This window comes from Harpia harpyja, chromosome 6 (assembly GCF_026419915.1).
Source record: "Harpia harpyja isolate bHarHar1 chromosome 6, bHarHar1 primary haplotype, whole genome shotgun sequence".
NCBI lineage: Eukaryota > Metazoa > Chordata > Aves > Accipitriformes > Accipitridae > Harpia > Harpia harpyja.
Genome location: NC_068945.1, coordinates 33,272,876 through 33,287,249, shown reverse-complemented (window position 1 = coordinate 33,287,249; position 14,374 = coordinate 33,272,876). Strand labels below are relative to the sequence as shown.

General features: G+C 41.8%; 1 protein-coding gene across 1 annotated transcript in view; it reads right to left on the bottom strand.

Moving 5' to 3' along the window:
• Positions 1–14,374, bottom strand: part of PPM1H (protein phosphatase, Mg2+/Mn2+ dependent 1H) — a 146,504-nt gene that overhangs the window by 64,126 nt on the left and 68,004 nt on the right. Inside the window, exons 2-3 of the mRNA XM_052789619.1 lie at positions 10,149–10,317; positions 1,289–1,633 (exon numbers count right to left, since the gene is read on the bottom strand). Of these exons, the coding sequence (XP_052645579.1) occupies positions 1,289–1,633; positions 10,149–10,317 (514 nt within the window). The remainder of the gene's footprint in view (positions 1–1,288; positions 1,634–10,148; positions 10,318–14,374) is intronic.

The following is a 14,374-nucleotide window of genomic DNA, read 5'->3' as shown; positions in this document are numbered from 1 at the left end:
GAAGTTGAGCCCACTAGCCACAGTGCGTAAATCTGCTCACATGCCCCACACTGAAGGATGCCTAAGCCACAGCTCTGGATCTTGCTCCTAGACCTACCGACCTAAAAGTCCAAACACAGTTGGTGGGTCTGTTTGCCTGCATTTTCTTGGGGAGAAAGGACAATCCAGCAAGGTAACTGCTATTCAGAATTCAAAGTGAAGCACCACTTTGTTATAACAATAACTGTAGTCTCTGATTAGATGCATGTACTAAACAAAATTCACATATATCAGAAAAAAACAATGATTGAATACTTCTTTTCAGACAACAAATAAAACCTCTGGGAAACACTCCTTAGTTCAAAAACCTTCTGCTCAAATAAGAGGCTTTTCTAAAAACAAAAAAAATTAAAAAAAAAAAAAAGAAGAAAAAGAACAAGAACACATCTCCCAAGACCTGATCCGCATGCACCCATTGGCAGGCTGAGCCTCTGCTCTGCCTGACAAGAATTATTTTTAATAACGTGAAGTGAACAGGGGAGATGCAGAGCAGCTACATCAATTACAGAAGAGAAAAAACAGCCTTCCATAGGGAAACTGATGGATATTCTGTTTCCATAGGGTCACAATTTCCTCCCAGTTGTTCATGCTGTACACAAGTCAAGTGGGTGGTAGGACTGTACTTCATGCCCCACTCACCCACACCCAACCTGCCCCAGTCAAGAGCTGCACACACACTCTCTACAGTCACTACTGAGCTTTATGAGCCACCCCAACACTAACGTGAACTACAGGTCATTACATCAAGTATGCTGCCCCTCATCCATGTCCCTGATGTGACCTTTTATGACCCATTTATGTAGTTGTGGGCAACACAAACAAGGGTCTGTAGTGCAAGGAAGGCTCAGAGCCTTTGCTGCTGCTCCAGTAAGGCAGTAAAGTGCATGCCCATATACACAGCCTTATGATAACAGCCAATGCTGAAATCTGCTACTGTGAGGCAATACTAATTTTTATCTTAAAAAAGGAGGGGGAAAAAAAAAAAAAAAAGAGCACCAAGCTTCTAAGAGTCAAGTAATCCACAAACATGGCTATGGTGCTGCCTGGGGCTTAAGATGCAGTTCCTGCCTCGCAGGGATGTACTAGGTAAGCTGTTGAGGCTCTTAAATAATTCTGTCCACACTCAGATGGTGTTTAAGTAGGGGAAGAAAAAAAAGGTGAAAAAAAATCGCTAAATGTTCATCTTCTCCAGGCCATGCACCTCATTAATGTATGCAACAAGGACTTCAGAGCCCTGAGATATACATACCATTTCCTTGAATGCACTTTCTATGGCCCCAATAACCAGGCACTCATGTGGGATCTTCTTCTCAGTGAAGAAGCGTGTTGGAGGGGTGCTGGGTGAGCCGGGGGCCCCCACACCACCACGCAGGGAGGCCGCCCGCGTCAGCATCCTGCTGTTGGTGGCTGGGTTGTCGGGCTCCTCTCCCAGGCAGGTGGGCGGGAGGACGGCCGTGTTCCTCAGGATGTCTACAATCTCCTGCAGCTGCTCCAGGATATGGTGCTGCAGCAGTTTGGAAGCGACCACCGCTGCCCCCGACCCAGCATGTCCATCAAAGAGGGACCAGTAGTACAGGTTAATCCCATCTGTGTCCTGGAGAAGCAGGAGGGGAAGAAAGGGAAGGAAAAGAGATGGTCACTGTTACACAGCCACGAATGAGATGACCGGTGGCACAGGGGCAGCAGGTAAAACACAGGTAACTTTCCCAGAGGTAACCTTCTTTCTGAAAAGGAGAAATACCCACTGTGTTAGTACAGCTCTAGCAGAAAGGAGAGATGCTTATTTTTGCCATACACCCCACCATTTTTTTTTCTTTTTTCTTTTCCTTAACCCCCTCAAAAAAAAAAAAAAGGCTGAACTTGTGATCATTCTTACCTTACAGCCATCATAGAATGCACTGACCAAGCACAGCTACCACTGTGAGACTATGTTAATTTCCTAATGACTGTGTAGATCAGAAGAAAAGCATTCAAAAAATCACATCATTAATAAATGATGGACGTACCACCAGGGAGACCAAAGTTCTACACAAGATAGCACCTGATACTTCTGTGGCAGACCTTTCTTTTCACTAGGCATGACACAGAAGGACCTCAGTTTGACATCTAGTAACAAGAACGTGATCCCTGCTTCCATGACTGGTAGATAAGGTCCATCCATGCTGGCAGATGGGACCGCTCAGGCTTTCCCTGCCTGTGACAGCCCAGGAACCAGCACAGTGCAGAGGTCCTTGAGGATGGCAAACACAAGTGAGATCAGCTGCACTCCAACCGTGCTAGCCTACACCCTTCACTGCCTTGTTCTTCCCAGTCCTCTGAAAAGTTTCCTGGACAGTACTGGTGTTACATACCCTCTGATCAGAAAACCTATGCAAATGTTTTCGTATAGCTCTCGGCATAGTCGTATGCTTTTAGATCTTATATCTTAGCTCAACTCCTAGCATGCCGGTCAGCACAACTGCTCTCATATAGGTAGAGTATCCGGAAAAAGTAAATTTTGTAGGCTTTATTATTGAAATTAAGGTCTATGTGGTAATGTTATATATTTGTTCAGCAGTTACTGATCAATGATGTGATTTTCAAATACTTCTCCCTTTCTGCTCCACAGAGTCACCTCTGACAGGTGTAAGTCAGCTCTGCTATCACTCTGATCTGAGCAGAAACCATGTTTTTGTGGTGGGGTGCCCTATCACTCAGATAGGGCCCATTAACCCAGGGCTGGAGGCAGACTAAGTTCTGGGCAGCACCAGCTCCACTCTGCCTGAAAAATACCAAGGAGTCACACCCTAGATAACCTCAACTTTTGGGGGGAGAAATTCACCTAGAAATCCTCAGGGAAGCATTTAAGGCATAATAAAACCTGTCTTTGCATGATAGCATATTTGGCAGCAGCATGTGGAGAGTCTTTCCAGTCTCTCCTTTCCCCTCCATTTCTTCTTAAACCTGCACCTTCTCCCATCTATGCTGAAACAAATGTTTGTGGGGCTGCCTTGCAAGTCAGATGTGGGTGGACTAATACCAATTTAGAAATAAATCATTTTGCAAGGGACAGGAATCAGGCAATACTGTTGCAAAACACCTCATACTAAGAAAGCATAACCTAGATCTCACTGCAGTCAAAGAACTTAAAAATTATATCTGCATGTCATGCTGACTGTGGTCTAATTTAGGATGACAGATGTGATGCATTTCGTTCACCTGAGCACTGCTCCCTTACACAACAGAGCAGCATGTAGTCTAGCCATCACCTGCATCCCAACAAGTCATGCCCAAAGCACTGCTTATTTCAAACTTATGGACAGGGCTGCAAACTGCAGCTCTTTTTACTTTCTGCTGTTCCAGCTGCTCCACAAAGGTGCCAACTACTGGCTGTAGGACAGGGCAGACAGGTTGGAGTAAGAACACCATGAATTGTCATTTGCAGATCCAAAAGACATCATTCATTGTTGCCCTGAGCTATAAAATCCAAAATTTAATGCAAAATGTCTCTTTTAGCAACATGTATATAGAACATCACTACAAGTTCATGCTGTTCAAAGGGCAGAGTTCATTGTTGAATGAGCATTATTACTTACAACTTACTTTGTTGTAATGGCACATTTAAAAGCCTCGATTATAATAATTACATAAAAGTCTATTTTTTTTTTATCTTACAGCATTGCTGGTGTAGTAAAGTTCAAATATATTCTTAACTAGTGCATTAACAATATAGTCACCTATACAGCAGAGAGTTCCTTGAAGAGAAGGAATTCAGCAGTCTATTGTGCACTCTTCATTTCATTACTGAAATGCTGAGAAAAGGGAGTATTGACCGACAGTACTGGATTACTTACCACAGTGAGGATCACAGAGGATACATCCTATACTGGTTGAAAAACCAACAAATGTACACATTTCCTGATGCAGCTCCTTAGCCAGTCCCACCCACTTACCCAGTCTGGTATATTCACCAAAAACCTGTTGTGAAATTTCACCCCCGAAGGCATGACTGGCAGTTGTGCTAGCTTGCTCTGGGCTCAGAATCCCTCCAAGTTCACACAACAGTTGGCTGGAAAATTCTGCTTAAGCCATTTTTAACGGTTAACAGAATTACTGACCAAAAAACCTGTTTGTAAAAATAGATTGCTATTCATGCAAAATGTGAAGTATTTTGCCAACAGAAACAAGTATCCCAAAGTGAAGTATTTCAGCTGAAAACTAAAACCATTTATTCAAAATGGCAGCATGGTGCCTCCTGGGAGTCGTAGATCAAACTACTTCTGCTCCCATTCTTCTCTTAGGGTTTGGCTCCCTGGCCAAAATCCACCTCATGATGCACATGATAATGCTTCCACAGCTTATGTCTTCGTGTCATTTGAAAGGTGCTACTCCTTTGGAGATGTGCCGCCTTTGGGGGGAAAAGCATAAAGGCATTACACCTCTGATTGAAATGGAAGTATTCTACTTTCCACCTAGAGGAAGAAGGTATTTTGTCATCGCAGTCCCCTTGCCCCCAAAACTGTAACAGAAACTTGTAATTAAGAACAAGTTTAAACCCTCCACACACACTAATTTTCTGAAGTTTTCCAAAGCAAGCCCCTACCAAAGTCTGTATTAGAGGTTTTCAGAAGATAAAGGAGAACAGTTATTAACACAATTCACTCTCGTTATTGTGAGCACAACACTGGATATGTCCTACATTGAACAAGCCTCATGTGAACTTGGTAGTCAAATAAGATGCCATCAGAGACTGGGAAGCTTTAAAACAGACCAGAACAATGACCCATGACAAAAAGTGAAATTGAAATGTTACCACTTACTTCCTCTAAGCCAACAGGCAGCACAAATTAGGACAGAGAAGCTCACGTGGGCCTGAGCTGTATTCTCAGGATGTCACTGACATGAACACAGCATGACCACATCAGCTACAGTGGTTCTTCCGGAGTTCACTGATCTTGTCCTTCTTGGACTAGTAACATGTTAACTTCAGTTGGGATCTGCAGGCATTACTGTAACCTAAATATTAGTCTCCAAAAAAACTTATATGTATTCCTATCAAGCTTCATTTACTTCTGAACTTGCAAAGAGAGTATAACCACGAATAACCTATTAGCTGTCTAAAAAAGGAAGAAACAAATTCCTTCCTCCCACCCTGACAATAAAAACAGCTCCCCTATTTGAAAGAAATGAATTCTCCAAAACCATACCAATTTGATGAGAATTAAATTAATGGTGCAAATAAAGCAGCAACTCAGAGAATGAACAAGGGCCAGCAGTCAGGGCACACAGATGAGACAAAAAGCACAAAAAGGTCCTTGCTTTTCCTCCCACAGCTGCGATGACCTCCGTAGCCACCAAGCGATTACCTATGTTGGTGTGCATATGCATGGCTGTTCTCTCTCTTTCACATTTGGGAGCTTGAACTTCTTCCCAAAAGTATTGACATTCTGCAAACTCTCAGAGAACAAGACATCTATTTCTACTAGCTCTAGTGGTATTCTGTCAAAAGCAGTCTTCCAAACATCAATCTCCATTTTATTGTTTTAACTGGACAGAGCCCTCAAGTGGGAGTATGATTGGTCACCACAGTGATTTATTTTAGATTTTCTTTCAAAAGATTCAGATTTAACAACATTCTGAATAGCTACCAGATACATGAAGAGCAAACAGATCCTTCACTGCACTGACCTTACAATTCATTTCCAGAATGTACTAGGAAATTTAATAAGCTTCAGGCTCCTCAACTGCTGACCTAGCTTTCAGGAAGGTTCAGCAGTCTCCTCTGTTTTGGAATTGTGAAATATAATTAAGACATGGAAAGTTTTGGGTCAAGCAATGGATGAGAAATCATGAAAGAAAATGCATATATATATACACATAATTGGAGCTCAGTTATAGAAAAAAAATGGGCAGCCTTAGCAGTATATAGTGATCAATTTGGGATGAATTTTTCAGGTAAGCTAGAAAGTGGTCCTACACATTGCAAACCCTCAGAATTTTTTTTATGAAGCTAATTCCAAACAGACAAATAAATCATGTTGCCACTAAAGATTTATTCTGAAAACCACAACCCACCCCAACTATTATTGCTCCAAATAGGAACTATACTCACAAAATGCATTAGTGCATATCTTTAGTTGTGGCAATTGCCACCCCTTCCTCAGAGAAAAGGCTCCTCATGTTACCGATGATATGTTCAGCTATCTGTGGTAGGCAATCAGCCTTGTGTCACACAAAAAAAATACTCCATCCCATCCTTGTGGCAAAGAAAACTGCAGAATTAATAATTATGTATCCTCACATTACAGTGACAATTAATAATGCATCACATTAAGTCCTGCAACCTGACTGTCACTATGACAATATCCTGGCATAGGAATCCCATTTCACTCACTGATGGTCTTCAGTATTCATTATCAAGGTACCCTGTAGCTGAAGACATTTGAAAATAGTACCAGTGAAAGAGCTGTGCAATTTAAAGTGCATCCTCCTGAATGGGGACAGAGGGCAAATATCAAGCACCAGTGGAGTGCGGTGTGGGGAAGGGGAGAGATTTAATTTAGGGTTGAATTTGCAGAGTCTTTCCTTTCACTGCTCTGCTCAGATTATCACCCGCTCTTTCAAGACGAAAACCATATTTATGCTATTTAACAGGTTTCCTCAGATTTTTGTGTGTATCGGGGCTAAACAAATGTTCACTTCTCCATCTCCTCATTTCTGGCCCACCACCACCTCCTTCCCACCCCTGGCAGCTCTGCAGAGTCCACCTGCAGAGTCAGGGGCATGACAACAGCACCCAACCCATGTGGACAACCCGTGATCTCCAACTCCCTTATGCTGCCTTGCCAAAGCACAGGGCTGCATTGATGGGGTTAGTATTAAACAACAATAATCACACAACCTCAGATGCAGCTGCCATTTAAGTTTCACAGACTTCCCAGAAAGCAGGGTAGAACAAAGATGGCATGTGGCCTTCTCAAAGATTCTGTAGAAAAAAGGAAAAATCTAAGGACAATGAAATGGACTCTGTTAAATCAAGAGACAGGTTAAATTCCAGTTTTTATTTCCCATATGCTCCACACGTTAAAAAACTAAACTAGAACAGAAGAAACCTTTTTTTTCATTGGACAAATACTCAATAAACTGCTTCCCTCATCCCTTCTTCCTTCAATACTTCTACAAGGGGCTTCACCACTCTGAGACAATTTCAAATGGTGTGTTACAGTGGGATTTCCCTATGAGGCAGTTACAGTATTCAGCCTCTGGCTTTCTTACTAAATGCTTGCCGGGATGGTATTATACCATTCACTGGAGTGTCTCAAGCCTGTATTTCTACATCCTATTGATGCAGAGTAAGTTGCACTCTCATCACATTTAACACCAAACTCATACACTCCTTAAAAAATATTTGCTAACAATGCTGTGTGAGGGCAAAACACAATATTGTACTTCACAGTATGAAAATATGAAAACATAAAAATATGACACATTATAGAAAAGTGTACATTTTTTTTTCCTTTTTAGATATATTCAACCAGCAAAAAATGTACCAAGGAAAAAATACTACTAATTGCTAGTGTAAGACTGCCCTCTTAGAAAACTTTCTCCAGAAATATGCTGCCTGTTTTGGGAAAATGTATTACAAATTTAAATTCACAAGCTGTGGTGTAATAACATGGTAGAATAGGTTTTACACAGCTAAATAATGAGTGCTATAGCATTCATTCAAGTGTCATGTAGAAAACAGAAGTAAATCTGTAGATAAGAGAACATATAAAGAACACAATAACAAGTAGCATGAAAACAGTATACTATATTATACAGATCAGCTGGCTCCTCGAGATATTATGTTCATTTCTTGTCAAAATACGTCAGAAATAGAAGAACGAACAGAAGATTTGCAATAAAAATGTTTCTCTTAAGAAGCTTGAAAGGGAGTGGCTGTTTATTCCAAAATCGAGATGAAAGATACAGAATCAGAGTAGGAAATACACTAGAGAAGAAAGAGAAATCAGAAAATTCTGTGAGATACTTCACATAACACAGGGTAACTGGATATTTAACAAGGCTGACAATCATTAAGTTTAAAAACAATAAAAAGAACAGCTTTCAAAAATATGCAGTCAGTTTATAGACCCTACCATTTCGATACCGTAACAGTATGATGACCATAACGACGGATAACATCAAGGCTAGTGAAGACACCTTTCCAATAATTAAATAGTTTTATCTCCCTGCATTTTTAATGCAATCTAAACATATTAATCATGTAATGTTTCGAAAAAAGTTCCTTCTGAGGAAGGTGATTAACCATGCAGTATATATATACAACATGGCGTGCCTTTTGCTCTCGAGAAGCATTTGATAGTACTCAAAGCTGAAAGTTAACTGGACTTTGTGAAACAATGCTACAAAACTTTTTATGTACCATGAATGCCCCCAAAATATGAAAACATAGGCAAATTCAGTACAGCTACACTCACCCACATCCCAGATAGAGAGGCCCCTGACCAGGTATCTCACATGGTAGGCCTGGAACTTAAATGTGGTTAGCCCAAAGCTAGTACTTCTGCACAGCACCAAGATGTGTCTACCCAGGCTGGTGCCTGCACAGTGTACTGTGTGCATGACACGCGATGCCCTTTGTGTCAAACAAGCCCATCACCTGGACCAAGCACATTGTTGCTTATCTTGATGTGTTTTATATACACAAACAAGTACGTGGCCAAATGCTTGCTTTACTAAACATAATTAATGCATACAAAATCTAAATACACCTATGGAACCAAGTGTCTGCATGAGCCAATAGCAGACAGTTGCACGGACTTTCTAGGAAAGACTTTTTAAAACGTAGACTATTAAAAAAAATTCTGTTTTGCCTTGCATGACTGCATGCAGAACTCAAAGTCCCAGCAAGTACAGGGCACAATTCTTTATCCAGGACTGTGCAAATATGTACTTGAAAAAAAATCATGACTGTCTGAATACAACGAGGAATATCAGCACACAGAACTGGGACAGGTGATTTACAGAAATATTTGAAAGAGGAAAGAGCAGGTCTATTTGCAAACCTGGAAAATCTGTCAGAGTCTGAAAATGTTGCAGCAGTAATGAAGTATGAAACAGAACAGAAGGAGCAAGAGGTGGGGAAGGACACAGTGCAAAAGGAACGCTTGCTGCTCAGGACCGTGATGACCCCTGCAGCCATAAGGTGTACCAAGCCACGGAGTTTTGGGAGACAGACTGAAGCAGACTGCTAATCACAATCTGGTGTAAAACAAAAACTGAAAAACAAAAAACAACAAAAAAAAGGGTACTTACAGTCCACTGAAAGACTAATTATCACTTAGGGAGAACTTGTGTTCTCCCAGCAGCAGAAAGACTGTGTATCCAATGTTGTCCGAGTCCAGCATTCAGACAGGGCATTTAGTGTTACATGGCTAAATGTCTGAATTGAACACACACTATCAATCATTGCTGGAGCCTGAGCTCATGCTTACAGAGCACATGAAGTAATTAGCCAGTCAGGAAACGAGACAGATGAAGAATAGCAGATGATTGCCAGTAGACAAGTACATGACATACATCACTCTCCACACAGAGAGGAGCCATAGTCTGCAAAAATCACTGAATTCAACGTGCTGGATGACCTTACCCTACCTGCATTAAACCAACTTTGCTATACGCAATACTGCTTCAGTGAAAAGAACCCAAATAACTGTCTAACGCTTAATAAAATTGTATGACTGTATAAACGGTGATACTGCTATGCTTGCAGTGACCACCACTGGACAAGTCAACCACAGCCATTAAACTCTCAGTATTCTGCAGCAGTAAATTTCTTAGGAGTATATTTTCAGAAATGAAACAAAAAGGAAAATCCAAGGAGTATTCCGCTCCCCATCTTTAAACTTAGATGCAAGGACCATTTTTCAATACAAGAAATAAAAAATCAAGTAGAAGAGCTAAGAAAAATGTAGTTAAGTGTTATGTATTTAAGCAGAGATAATTAATAAGAGGTAACTGAAAATATATGAAACATTCAGTAAACATCTTTTATTGTCATGTTGCCACATCTTTTTATATTTATTTTGTACTTCTCCACTGACAAGATACAGAATTCTGCTTACCGAATTGTCTTTCAGCTGGAGACCTTCTCCATTGGGCAGCGACGACCTCCGTTTTGTTGAAGAGTTCTTGTTTGGTGTAGAATTAGCACCTCCAGCTTTCTTCTTGACAAAGAGGACTTCACAGCTGGCTTGATCTTCATTGTGCGTGCTCTTCCCTGCATTTATTACCCTAAGAAAAAACAAAAACAAAAAAGAAAACAAGGGACATGTCCAAGTTAGCAAAGCACAGAAGACTCCATCTGTATCTCGTATGTAACTCAAGATATATGGAACCATAGTCCAGAAGCACTGCAAATACCAACTGAATTGAAACACCCAACTTTCTTACACACATACATATACATACATACACACATGCATACGTGATGGTTTCCATACACCTACACATGGCATACCAAGCATTTTTGACAGAACTATGTGAATAATAACCAATGGTATCATGAGCTTATTTTACCCTTAGGCATACCGTACTTTTCTTTAAGGGGACTACTTGATGGTCAAGGCTGATAACACTTATGCCTCCTAGCTGAAATATGAGATCCCCAGTTGCTCTTCTACCTGCCAGCCTCTCTGCTATGGTGAGTAATGAATCTGTTGTCTAAGGCTCTGCATTCTGTCAAGTCCCAAGTCTTGCACAAACAAAATACCTCCTATAAATCTAAAAAGCTGTTACTGCTAAAGGCACAGAAGAATACGCAACTGCTATTAGTCTGTTTAAAGGGCATATATTAGAAACGCTGTGACAGAAATACAAAGGAAAGGCTTTACCTTATATTCCAACATGCAAGTCAAGCTTGCTTGCACCACAGCAACACAGAGAAATGTATACTAAATACACCCCTCTAGCACTGCAGAACAACGTAACACAACCCACCCCCCAAAAAACCAAAAACCAAATCCTCAAACCCTCACACCTCTGTCTCATCTGCAGTGTAGAGAGGAAGATTTGCACCAAGAGCTGCAGGCATGCAGAAACCAGCACTAAGAGCCCAGTACAAGCTTCAGACAGTGAAGGGTATCCTGAGACTTGCACCACAACCATCTTCCTTCCATCAGTGATGAAGCTGAAATAACAGCTATTCCACCACCAACATTTTAAAACCCTAATCAGAACTTTGCATTATCCAAGATACTGTGGTTACTATCATCCGTCTCAGAACAACCAAGTTCAAACAAGTTTTCCACTTTCTACATGAGAACCTCGTCACAAACTGACTAATTTTGCATCAGTTGACACCTTGTTCAGTAAGACACATGCTTTGACAGTCCTGGGCTCACACAGGGAAAACCTGTACAAGCCGGGACCATGTCTTGTTCCATCCAAGCAAAGGCATTGCCACGTTGACGCAATCATGTCTTCTTCCACAAACACGCTCTAACCCTTCCTCCTTACTATGAGGTTTGAGTTACCCAACAAGCTGACTACAAGTCAGAGACAGCCTTTCCACTACTGGACAAATGCAGAGTTTCACATCAGGCACATGATGTCTTTAAAAACAACTGCTGCCTCCCCAGAAAGTAAAACAGCTTGAAGGCACATCATAATCCTGATGGCAAGTTCAAGACATACCTGACTTCTTGATCTCTAATGTTTTCATTACAGTAAAATTTTACATAACAGGAAAACACTTGCTAAAGGTTGTTGAAACAAAAAGAAAACAAAAACCAAGGGAAGGCCGGCAGGGGACTCTGCCCCAGCTTGCTTGCTCTTGCTGAAATGGCAATTCTGTGTCAGCCTTGCTTAAAGGTAATACATTCTTTTGATTTTCTATGAGCAACATGATACTGTGACATGCAAATGAGTATGCCTGCCTCTGATTAGAAAAACCAGTCATCTTCTAAGAAAATGTGCATCCACTACAATTAACTGCTTTCAGAAACTGCAAGTTTCCTTACAGAGCCCAATGTCACAGACTGCAGTCTGACATCTGTATGCTCAACACCCCCAGTTGTTTACAAGTATTTCTTGTAAATAAACACTAACTGTGGATAAAATTATTTTGTGAAACACAGAGAGCAGAGATGGAGCATCTAGTTGCAGGGCACCTGTGAGCAGTTTAACCACTCACCTCCTGTAGGGCCTAACCTTTGAGCAACTGGAGATCAAACATTGAGAAGCAATAAGCTTCTAGTCTGAAAACGTGACATTTTTTTGACACATTGGGAAAAATGGAAGCATATATTCAGAAACGGGGGCAGGCAGAAAAAGCACAAATATCAAAGAATTTAAATCAGCTGACCAACAGCTCTTTAGTTTGAAATGCTACAAGCATTATTAAAATATTGCACAGAAAGTGTAGTTTTATCATATGAAGATCTAATTAATATTCAGTTTAGCTGATCAGTCTCCCCACTGATGCTGCTAGCTGTTTGCAACACCATTTGAAAAAAAAGCAGAAGACAAATAGAGACAAAAGTGATTCCTTACAAAAATCACTACCTTCCTTACCACTTTTCATTCCTTATGAAAATCACTCAAGCATTGGAGCTGCTCTGGTTTCTAAGCTGACAGAGCTCAGGACTTGAATGGTAGGAGATGTTCTGATGTTTACCAGCATGTTAAGTTATGCACAATACAGTATCATTTTATAAAGCTCTTGCCAAGAAAATTTGTCAAGGCACTGAATACATTAGAAAGGCTACAAGAACAAAGTGACCTAACAGACTAGGCTTGGCAGTCAGCTACCATGAAACACCTGGAAGCTGAACCTGTGTACCAAACACCTTGCTAGAAGAGGATATGGTCGAAAGGAACATGGCAAGACTGAATACTGAGAAGACGTGAGGGTTGGGGTGTCAGTATATGTTCCCTCCCAGAATTTCACTTTATCTGCCAAAATCCAGTTTACCTCTCTCCAGCAGATCATTAAGTTTATTTTGGAAATCATTCTGAAGACTTGAACTAATCATAATGTCAAAACAGTACTTATGGGTGCTACCAGGTAATGCAGAGTCTAGATGCAAAAGCTGTCCGTCTCCTGACACTGGCACTCTTCTCTCACATCCCATCTCACAGGCAAACTCTGGAAAAGGGCTGCAGTGAAGCCCTGTGATATTTAATCTCAAAGCTTGAGCTGTGTGTTGGTGCCTGATGCCTAGCACAGAAGCTGGTAACACCTTCTACTCAGCTTCAAACATCTCTCTGCCTTTGCTGCCTTTTGAAATCCTTTTCTCTCTGCAGCTTCCTAAATCCCTCCTCGAGGCGATTCTTTCAACCAGCTTTCCAATGCTGATTTCACTGTTGTCTTTCCTCCTTGCTCTCCCAGACTGTAACTTATCAGGACAAAACCCACATCTAAGCTGCTTATACAAATAAAAAACCAGAATTAACAAGATATTCATATTTCCAAAAGGTAACTCTTAATTAGACCTCTGAAAATTTTAATGGAAAATCTAACATCCCCTTCCTTCCACAGAGGAAGTGCCTCAGCTTCCTAAGATTTCAGTTACCCTTTGTATCTCTTTTTTCTGTCTGCCTTGAAAAATAAGTTGTCCTCCAGTAAAGTGAACAAAATGAGATAAAGGACTACTTTCTCAGACATAATTATAAAACCCCTCCAATCACACAGTTGACCTCACTTCCTGCCGTGGTTTCAGCCCAGCCAGCAACAAAGCACCATGCATCCGCTCGCTCACTTCTCCCCTCCGGCCCCGGTGGGATGAGGAGGAGAAAATGTGAAGAAAAGCTTGTGGGTCGAGACAAGAACAGGGAGGGATCACTCACCACTTACAGTCACGGGCAAAAGACAGACTCAACTTGGGGGGGGGAATCAATTTAATTCACTACCAATCATATCAAAACAAAGATAATGAAAAGCAAAACCAAATCTTAAAACACCCTCCCCCAACCCCGCCCTCCTTCCCGGCTCAACCCCCGTCCCGGTTTTCTCCACCTCCTCCCCACCAGCAGCACAGGAGGACAGGGAATGGGGGCTGGGGTCAGTTCCTCACACCTTGTCTCTGCCGCTCCTTCCTCCTCAGGGGGAGGAGGACTCCGCGCTCGGCCCCTGCTCCAGCATGGGGTCCCTCCCATGGGAGACAGTCCTCCATGAACTTCTCCAGCGTGGGTCCTTCCCACAGGCTGCAGTTCTTCACAAACTGCTCCAGCGTGGGTCCCTTCCATGGGCTGCAGTCCTTCAGGCGCAGACTGCTCCAGCACGGGCTTTCCCATGGAGTCACGGCCATCTTGGGGGGCATCCCCCTGCTCCGGCATGGGCTCTTCCCCG